The sequence below is a fragment of the Acanthopagrus latus genome, chromosome 8 (genome assembly GCF_904848185.1).
Source record: "Acanthopagrus latus isolate v.2019 chromosome 8, fAcaLat1.1, whole genome shotgun sequence".
Lineage (NCBI taxonomy): Eukaryota > Metazoa > Chordata > Actinopteri > Spariformes > Sparidae > Acanthopagrus > Acanthopagrus latus.
This window is the reverse complement of record NC_051046.1, coordinates 235,001-246,054: the sequence shown is the minus strand read 5'-3', so window position 1 is coordinate 246,054 and position 11,054 is coordinate 235,001. Positions and strand designations below refer to the sequence as shown.

The following is an 11,054-nucleotide window of genomic DNA, read 5'->3' as shown; positions in this document are numbered from 1 at the left end:
TGCTCCTGAAACAATTTTATTGCCTAAAGTGTTCAATTGGTTACATGAAAGAGCTGAAATCACAAAGTTAAACCTGCAGCAGAACCACAGCAGAACCACAGCAGAGCTTCATGAGGAGGAGAGGCAGCAGTCAGAGTCCACAGCGTCACAGCTATTACAGGCTCAGAACATGTTCGTTCTCATGAAGCTGTCAGCAGTCCAATCTGGACCGAAGCTGTGACAGTCGAGCTCTCACTCAAAGCAATATTTCACATTTTGTTTTCTCACTGAGAGTTTAAAGAAAAGATTCACACCAACATCCTTCAGATTAGCCAGGTTAGCTTACTGCTAATGCTAACACAACATCTCCTGCTTCAACTGGCTTTTATTGTGAAGGAGACACAGGAAACTCCAACCGACTGGAGACAGATGAGGTTGGAATGATTCAGACTGATTTCGTTATTATTATTATAGTAGCTGCTCAATTGTTCGTCCTAGCATGAAGACACACCTGCTGTTACCACGGTAACACAGGTAATGATAAATCAACCAGAATCCTGCACAGAACTGAGGTTTATTACATTGTCTCCACAAACTGAAAACTACAGGTGAACGTTTGGGATTCAAGACGAAATTATTTGATTTCTTCTTGGATGCACAATCATTGAGTTGAAATCTACACGAAACTGAAGCGGACCAAATGTTTGTTATTCACGTTATTCAATATTCATTTCTTATGTGGAGGTTTTTATTCATGTTAAAAAGTGTCTCATCCTGTTTTTAATCAACATTCTCAGTTTGTGTGTGAAACATTAGAAATAAAAGCATTGACACCCTGCTGTGAGGAAATAACCTGGAATGATCCTCTAATGTGACGAACAGAATCACAGCTATCCTTCTCTTTTCACTCCCAGTGAGAAAACACGTTGCCTTGTTCCTTTAAAACTCTGACATAGTTGTTCATGTCGTCATCTTCATCAGAGGAGACGGTTTCCTGTGATGAAGAGGAAACCGTCTCCTCCGGCCACGTTAAGGTCTCATCTGACTCCACGTCGCGCGGGAGAATGGGCGTCAGATTAGCAGATTAATACTGAGGAGGTTATGGATTATTAGAGTTCAGCAGGCAGTTTGTCTTCTTCAGGTGAATAAATGTCATGTTGACTCTGAAGCTCTATTCACACAGCAGCCATCTCCTCCTGCTGCTGATCTGAGCCATGCTAACATGCTAACACCAACATTAAGCCTGTGTATGGACCAATGAGCAGACAGCTGACTACCTGTATTCATTAACATGTAGCTGTTGTCCGCTCAGAGAGCTCAGTGAGCTATTAGCATAATGTCTGCAGATGTAGTAGATTCTTTTACTGAAGGAAACTTCTCAGGAGAATCTTGGTTCTGTGAATTCATTTGTTTTGGATTCTTCTCCTGCAGTATCTGTGTGGCGCCACCCGGAGGAGGTCGTCTGTCACAGATCCTGCAGCTTCATCTTTAACGATGAGTTAATGGGCGAGTGGCTGGTTCGTCTGGATGGAGCTTCAGAAAACATCATTAGCAGCAGAGAAGGAATGACTGTTTGACTCAGAGAGACAATATGGTACAAGAAATTACAAAAATAAGATTCTGAATAATCTTCAATCCTTTTTACATCCTCGTCCTCCTGCTGCTGACACACCAAGTCAGTCTCTGCTTTTCACTACGATATGAAGGCCACTTTGCAGCTGTTGTGAGAGCTGGTTTCTCTCAAGTGTCCATTGGAGCAGGCGTCCGGCCTCTGGGCCGGTCTGGAAGGGGGAGGAGGTCCAGAGTCTGTCAGGTCAGAACCACAAACCTGTGTGTCGAAGCCCAGGATGATGCTGATGGAGTGAGGCAGATCCTGAGGAAGATGAACAACAGCTCAGGCACTCAGACACAAGACCAACATCAAGACTCATCAAACCTCACAACTTCAGAGTTCTGTCACAGTCCGTTTCTCTGCAGAACCCTACAGGCAGAGGACCCGTCCACCCGGACATTTGAATCAACTTTATTAACCAACGGAAATCTGTCACATTTAAACTGTTTCCTTTCAGCTGAATTCATCTTGAGCTTTCAGCCACATGTCATGGCCTCCATCAGGTCACTCACTGTTGCTGTGTTGGATGGAGATGACCTCCGACCTCTGAGGACCCCTCCCCTGGGTGATGACATCATCCATAGGGTCAGACAGAAATACAGTGATTATATCTGAGGCCAGGAGACGCAGGTGACACATATCCAGCTCTGACTGACTGTGTCCTGATGTCAGAGTCACCGGCTCGACTGCCTCTGATGAAGACCATGGCATGTGGTTGAAAGCTCCTGGAGGAGTGAGCAGCTCACCTTACAGCTCTGGATCTGCAGACTGATGCCCTCCGCCTTCTGAAGGATCTCCTCGATGTCCAGCTTCATGGAGAGCTCGTTAATGTGCTGCAACCACAAGACAGACACTGTTTACTAACAACAACAACAACCACAAGACAGACACCGTTTACCAACAACAACAGCAACCACAAGACAGACACCGTTTACCAACAACAACAGCAACCACAAGACCGACACCGTTTACCAACAACAGCAACCACAAGACCGACACTGTTTACCAACAACAACAACCACAAGACCGACACTGTTTACCAACAACAACAACCACAAGACAGACACTGTTTACCAACAACAACAACCACAAGACAGACACTGTTTACCAACAACAACAACCACAAGACAGACACTGTTTACCAACAACAACAACCACAAGACAGACACTGTTTACCAACAACAACAACAACCACAAGACAGACGCTGTTTACCAACAACAACAACAACCACAAGACAGACACTGTTTACCAACAACAACAACCACAAGACTGACCCTATTTACCAACAACAACAACAACCACAAGACAGACGCTGTTTACCAACAACAACAACAACCAAAAGACAGACACTGTTTACCAACAACAACCATAAGTCAGACACTGTTTACCAACAACAACCATAAGTCAGACACTGTTTACCAACAACAACAACAACAACCATAAGTCAGACACTGTTTACCAACAACAACAACCACAAGACAGACGTGTTTACCAACAACAACCACAAGACAGACACTGTTTACCAACAACAACCACAAGACAGACGCTGTTTACCAACAACAACAACCACAATACAGACAATGTTTACCAACAACAAGACAGACATTGTTTACCAACAACAACAACAACAACAAGAGAGACTGTTTACCAACAACAACAACAACAACCACAAGACAGACACTGTTTACCAACAACAACCACAAGACAGACACTGTTTACCAACAACAACAACAACCACAAGACAGACATTGTTTACCACCAACAACAACAACCACAAGACAGACATTGTTTACCAACAACAACAACAACCACAAGACAGACACTGTTTACCAACAACAACCACAAGACAGACGCTGTTTACCAACAACAACCACAATACAGACAATGTTTACCAACAACAAGACAGACATTGTTTACCAACAACAACAACAACAACGACAACAAGAGAGACTGTTTACCAACAACAACAACAACAACCACAAGACAGACACTGTTTACCAACAACAACAACCACAAGACAGACATTGTTTACCACCGACAACAACCACAAGACAGACATTGTTTACCAACAACAACAACAACCACAAGACAGACATTGTTTACCAACAACAACAACCACAAGACAGACACTGTTTCCCAACAACCACAAGACAGACACTGTTTACCAACAACAACAACAACCACAAGACAGACATTGTTTACCAACCCACCAACAACAACCACAAGACAGACACTGTTTACCAACAACAACAACAAGACAGACACTGTTTACCAACAACAACAACAACCACAAGACAGACACTGTTTACCAACAACAACAACCACAAGACAGACACTGTTTACCAACAACAACAACAAGACAGACACTGTTTACCAACAACAACAACCACAAAACAGACATTGTTTACCACCACCAACAACCACAAGACAGACACTGTTTACCAACAACAACAACAACAACCACAAGACAGACACTGTTTACCAACAACAACAACCACCACAAGACAGACACTGTTTACCAACAACAACAACAACCACCACAAGACAGACACTGTTTACCAACAACAACCACAAGACAGACACTGTTTACCAACAACAACAACAACAACCACAAGACAGACACTGTTTACCAACAACAACCACAAGACAGACACTGTTTACCAACAACAACCACAAGACACCAAGGATCCAATTCAAAACACTGCAATTGGCTAAAGAGAAAGGGGGCAGATCACTCCCATGCCTGATAGACTATTAAAAGGCAGCGCAATTAAGACCACTAGCATGCTGCTGCAACCCAAATTATACAGCAAAATGGAAGGATTTGGAAATTTCACAATTAGACGTACCATTACAATCTATACTGGGCAGTAAAACACTGTATGAGCGGCATTCTGGTGGCCTGAACCAATGGTCTAAGGTTTGTTTTCGCATTTGGTTTAAGGAGTGTGGGTCACCATCACTTCAAAGACAATCTAAGTCATTGAGATGGGTTGCCGTTGACCCTTACTTCAAGCTGGCAAGGATTGACGGAAGGTTTATACATTGGTATAGAAGAGGAATCACCTCTTACTGCTCAATTACATCCAAGGGAGAATTTGACAGTTTTCAGAAAATTTCGGATACATACGGGCTGGAAAAAATAGATTTCTTTAGTTATCTTCAAACTAGGTCTTATTATAACGATCAGGTAAAACCACTTGAGGAAAGTGAGACCAACTTAATTGACATATTTATTGACTAATAAGATACACTCAACAGATAAGATTAGATTAAAATGGGAGAAAGAATCTCAAACTGTCATCACAGAAGAAGAGTGGTTGAATATTTGTTCTGTACAGTCAACTTCCACTAGTTCAGGTCTCTGGAGAGATTTCTGCTGGCAGAATCTGGTTAGATATTTCATAACCCCTAAGTTAAAATGTGTGCAAACAGGGGAGACGGCCGGGGGACTGTGTTGGAGGAACTGCGGTGAACAGCTAGCAGACCATTTTCATATATTTTGGGGCTGCCCAGCTATTCAGCCATACTGGCAAAAGATTACACGAGTAATACAAAACATTTTTGGTGATGGAATTAACAGCTCTTTTTCTACAATCTACCTAGGTAACATTGCACCCCATATATTGGGGCCAGACAAATATCTTTTAAAAATATTATTAGCAGCCAGTAAGAAAACTGTAACTCGAAGTTGGCTGCGGGCCGCGCCTCCGGCAGAGACTGACTGGATCAATATTGTGACCAATATTCAAAATATGGAAAGAATGACTTTCTCGTTAAATCTACAGACTGATAAATATTTGCACTATTGGAAAAAATGGATTGTGTACATGTCCACATGAGATGCTCATTGAGCTGTCATTGTATTTGTAACTCCACCAGTATAGTGTCTGAATGGATGTATAGGTGACCAACTGTTTGTTCAATGTATTTCTGTATATTGTCTATGCTCTGTCTATAAAAATAAAGTACAAAAAAAAACAACAACCACAAGACAGACACTGTTTACCAACAACAACAACCACAAGACAGACACTGTTTACCAACAACAACAACCACAAGACAGACACTGTTTACCAACAACAACAACAACCACAAGACAGACACTGTTTACCAACAACAACAAGACAGACACTGTTTACCAACAACAACAACAACCACAAGACAGACACTGTTTACCAACAACAACAACAACCACAAGACAGACACTGTTTACCAACAATAACAACAACAACAAGACAGACGCTGTTTACCAACAACAACAACAACAACATGAGATCAGCTTAGTGCTGGGCTGTATACCAGTTCACACCAAATACTGGTGCATATTTTCGTCATGATATACATTTTTAATATACCGCCATACCTGTGAATTTGATTACACAACATTCAGAATGCTACACTGCACATTGTGACCGGACACTTTTCAATGTTGCGCTTCTTAACAAGCATGGTGCAACTGCGAGGTGTGGTGAGGGTAAACAGTAGTGCTCTGGTGTTACGTTACAGTGAGGATGGTTAGGACAGACATGGCAGTTCATGACTTCACCTGCAGATGTCAAGATGATCAACTGGAAAGCCGCTGAGATCCGGGAGATGCTAGCTCTCCTCGGTCTCTGTAGCTGTCAGCTACTAACGGTCACTACTTTCAAATTAAAAGCCCCCGCTAGGATCCCAGTTCTAAACTCCAATGGGTTGCAATGTAAAGCTCTTATTTAGAAGACAAATTTGACCTGCTTCCTGTAAGCTGTCTGTGTTTGACTGAGGAGGTGAGAATATGGGCCACAGGTCTATAATTAAGTAAATCTATCAAGTGTCACCACATGTCTTCCGATGCATATGTTGTACGTCACTGTTCAGGCCCAACTTCGTGCTTCACGTGACATCACATGTTTATGCCTACCCCAGTGGTGCTTTTTGGGAAAGAAGGAATATTAAACCTCCCTTTTAGACAGACAGGGCGGCAGAGCGCAGCCTTTACCTTGCAGCAAATGTGCCGCCTTTTCTATCTAAAAGGGGCTAGTAATTCCTCTCTCAGCCAGTAGAAAATGCTGTGAACGTCTGATTATGCGTGAAAAAAAATACCGTCATATACCGTGCAACCGTTGTGATGTGATATACATTTTTAGTCATACTGCCCAGCACTAGGTCAGCTCACCTTGAGGATTTCGTTGAAGCCGTAGTTCTCCTCCATGATCTTCTGTTTCTCTGAGTCCAGGATGGCACAGCAGACCAGCAGGTGGAAGTTCTGACAGGGGAGACCTGTCCACATCACCTGAAGAGGACACACAGTTAGAGACAGGTGCACACTGTCCTCACACAATGAGATGAAGAATGGACCAAACGAGACAGACTGACATTAAAACAACAGGAGGAAAGTACAGAAGCTGAGAAAGGAACAGAGACGGTAACATGTATTACAGCTATACCATGTGACCCTGTGTGAGGTGACCATGTGTCAGGTGACCCTGTGTCAGGTGACCATGGCAGCAGCTTCAGCTGTGAGGAGATACTCACCTCCCAGAGTCGCAGGACGTCCTGGAAGCTGAGCTCCCTCTTAAATCTGATCAACAACCAGCGGAAACAGAAGTACAGATAACCTGAGTCCTGAGACTCTGCAGAGCGAGCAAACACACACACACACACACACACACACACACACACACACACACACACACACACACACACACACACACGAGTTAAAGGGACTGAACAACACAACACTGATGTTATAGAGAAAGTATAAACAGTCATTTTGATCTAAATCAGCTCAAAAGCTTTTGTCTGTTATTTTAATAATAATAATAATAACTGATTATTATCAATAAAAAATCAATCATTTTAAGAACTTGTTGCAGTGAAGTTCAGAGAAGAATCACGTGTTTGTATGTGGATGGTCAGGATGGTGATGACATCATTAAATCAGCTGACAGAGCACAGTGTAGAGTGGCTGTACTGATCAGCTGACAGGTGTTGATTTATTGATCAGACGTCAGGTTGGTACAGCTGGCAGCACGATGCCTCCTGATTGGCCTCTACTGGAAATAATGTCATACTGTTTGTTTGTTATTGTCTGCTTAATGCTTTTATTGTGAAGCACTGTGGCTTTTATTTTGGGAGCACTATATGAATAAAATGTTAATCACTCGCTTCCTTCCTCCACTCGTGTCTGTGTGTTGATGCACACCCATCACTGAGCTGATAGGATGACATGTTTCTGTGACATCACCATGACATCATCAGTATCTGACACTGTCACAGGTACAGATGAGTGTGTGGGAGGAGTTTCATACCGAGGTAGTTCCAGAAGGACAAGTCGAGCAGTCTGAGCAGCGTGCTGAGCTGGATGAGCTGAGTCTTCATCCCCTGCATCTGCTCCTCAAAGTTATGATGCTGAAACACACACACACACACACATACACACACACACACACACACACACACACACACACACACAGAGGACTGTTGTATAAACAGAATCAGTGATGCAGTAAAGACACGATGTGCTGAACTCTGCAGGTTCTGTTTGTGTGTTGGATCAGAACCAGTGTTTATGTTGTCTCATCTGCACTGACATAAAAAGGTGCTCAGGGTAGTTCATCTATATTAAGTTCTGTGTTTCAGTCAGTTTAGACATTAAAGTTTATCTTTAGACTATGCAATTATCCCGCCTCTGTTTTCTTTGTCACATTTTAAGAATCTCATCTGAATGAAACTGATTTTTACACCCAGTGTTGTCTGGACCTCGACCCATCACTGGAGTCTGTCCAGCTTCAGTGTAAATGTTGCTCTGATTGGATGAACGCCCTCTGCTGGTTTACAAACTGTAGCACAGTTTGATTGTGAGTCAGTGTGAAGACTGGACGTTCTTCTCTGAACATAAACTGATGCAACATGAAGAAGCTGCAATCTGACGCTCAGCTCACCATCTGATCCATGAAGGACACAAAACACCAGAAAGCATCCACCTCGTTCTCCATCACGTAGAGGATGGGAGACAGCAGGTCGCTCATCCCCTGAACATAACCTGAACAAACACACACACACACACACTTCAGTCACTGATGTCACTAAACAAATGTTGAACCATTGAACCACAGAAGAGGACACAACATGATGAATTAAGACATTTCTGTTAGTTTGTTGTGTTAATGTGAGGAAGGTTACAGCCTCCTCATCATCGCTCTACACAGGAGTCACAGACGTCACATGATTCATGACATCATCAGTTGTTCACTCCTTCGGCAGGATCATGATCTCCACAAGAGATCTGAAACACATAGATGAGGTCTGATCAGACGGATAATGGAGCCTCACCCAGGTCAAAGTCGTACATGCAGTAGGTCATCAGGATGTCATGCAGCAGGACCAGACCCGGATTGTCGATGCCTTCGTAGAACCTGTTAGTTCTGTCTGTTCGGTTCACATCTTTCTCTGAAAAGAGCCACAGCGCACAAGGACAAATCACACGATGGGTTCAACTGATCAGTAACATCTGAAGCCAGAATCCTCCTGATGTTCAGCTGCTGATTACACTACAAATCAGAGATAAAATAACTAGAACTTAACATGTCTCACCGATCAGACTCCTGTAGTCTCTCAGTCGGGAGTTTCTCCTCTCTTGCTCCTCACTGACAGACTTCCACTGCAGCTTCATTCTGAAGTACTCATCACTGCAACCACACACACAAACACAACATCAGTCAGCTCAACCGATCAACACCTCATACGTCAACGTGACGTCTTGTTCATCTGAGATGTTACGTTTAGAAGAGACATTATGTAAAGCAAGCAAAGTGTAATAAATGTTCAGGATGCATCAGTTGTACGTTTTGGATCTCTGCAGGACTTTTCTCTCCTCCAGCGTGCTCTCCCATGGGAAGTATCCCAGCAGGAACTTCCAGGCCTCTTTCCTCACAGCGTGACACAGTCCCTGCAGGGTCACATGACCAGTCACATGATGACCTCATCAAATACAGTGAGTGGATATTAATAATGTGACTGTCATTGGTTAAAGGGAGGTGATCAATTAGAAGCTAACGTGCCCCTTTAAAGATGACTCGTTTCAGGTGTGTGACATCGCTCATCCTCCCCTCTGGATCCTGATGTTTGGTCCAGTCGTCTGGTGACAGCGGCTCCCTCCTCGTCACCTGAGGCCTCGGTCCCAGGTCGATCTGACACAGAGGTACACAGGTGGCACAGTCACAAATGATTTATGCTAACACAACTGTAATCTGTGCTCAACAGAGAACACCTCAGAATAGATTTTTTTCTACAGAATGAACTTTCTATATCTGATTAGCAGAGGAGCAACGATTTTAAAAATCCAAGACACCATTTTCAATTTAAACATTTGCTGACGCGGTGACGGCTCCGCCATCATTAGATCAACCTTGACCTTGTTAGACCAACTCTAACCTCATTAGACCAACCCTGACACCGTTAGACCAATCCTGACCAGTCATTAGACCAACCCTGACACAGTTAGACCAACCCTGACCAGTCATTAGATCAAGCCTGACCAGTCGTTGGACCAACCCTGACCAGTCGTTAGATCAAGCCTGACCAGTCGTTAGACCAACCCTGACCAGTCATTAGACCAACCCTGACACCGTTAGACCAACCCTAACTAGGGGTGTTCCAACAAGGGTACCTCAGATTTGATTTGATTTCGATTATGGGAGCTTCGATTCTTAGATTATGACGATTGTCGATTCGATTACTGGTGCCATGATTCTTTAATTATTGCGATTTTTAATGCTTTTTTCCAGACAAGATGGAATGATGGATGATCTTCATCTGTGGCTACATTTATAAATAAATAGCATATCAATTAACTCAGCTCCTATAAAACTACACTCATTAAGTTAATAACAAGGTATTTTGAACATTTGACTTGTATTTTTCAAAGATGCAAAATATTTTATTTTATGACATTTGCACTTTGACCTACTTAACTTGACCAGGGAAAGCTCCACTTGCACGAGAGCCCCCTCTATTGGCGGAAAACACTGAAAACAGTCAAGCCCTGGATTTAATGAGTTCATTAATTCAAGTAAACAAGATATGTACTTCCATCAAAATTATTTAATGGAAAATGGAAACTTATTAAGTCTGGAATATGAATAGGATAACTTAACAAAAAAAGCTGCCATAGGGAACAAAAGTGCATTCTTCAAAATCAAATAATTCAACTTATTCAGTCTGGAATATGGATAGGATAACTTAAAAATGTAGAGGTCTGCCTGATCCCTGCCAGGAGCTTTGACACAGCTGCCAGCTTGTGAGCTTTCTGTGAGGCCATGTTAGCAGTATGAGCATAGCATTTCAGGTGCATGAAGTTCGCCTTCTGAGCAGCCACGACCATGTTGCTGGAATTATCAGTTACCAAAACCAAATCTTTCTCTGAGATCTGCCATTCTGCCGCTGCTTTCTACAGCAGCTCGGCAACATTTGCCCCGG

General features: G+C 43.0%; 1 protein-coding gene across 2 annotated transcripts in view; it reads right to left on the bottom strand.

The window, feature by feature from the left end:
* The window catches only part of tbc1d15 (TBC1 domain family, member 15), a 19,611-nt gene continuing 8,557 nt past the window's right edge, over positions 1–11,054 (bottom strand). For both annotated transcript variants that reach the window (XM_037107449.1, XM_037107451.1), the window contains exons 8-17: positions 9,638–9,766; positions 9,422–9,525; positions 9,171–9,265; positions 8,910–9,026; positions 8,519–8,619; positions 7,886–7,985; positions 7,110–7,207; positions 6,751–6,867; positions 2,338–2,424; positions 1–1,852 (exon numbers count right to left, since the gene is read on the bottom strand). In XM_037107449.1, the coding sequence (XP_036963344.1) occupies positions 1,673–1,852; positions 2,338–2,424; positions 6,751–6,867; positions 7,110–7,207; positions 7,886–7,985; positions 8,519–8,619; positions 8,910–9,026; positions 9,171–9,265; positions 9,422–9,525; positions 9,638–9,766 (1,128 nt within the window). In that variant the 3' untranslated portion in view covers positions 1–1,672. The remainder of the gene's footprint in view (positions 1,853–2,337; positions 2,425–6,750; positions 6,868–7,109; positions 7,208–7,885; positions 7,986–8,518; positions 8,620–8,909; positions 9,027–9,170; positions 9,266–9,421; positions 9,526–9,637; positions 9,767–11,054) is intronic.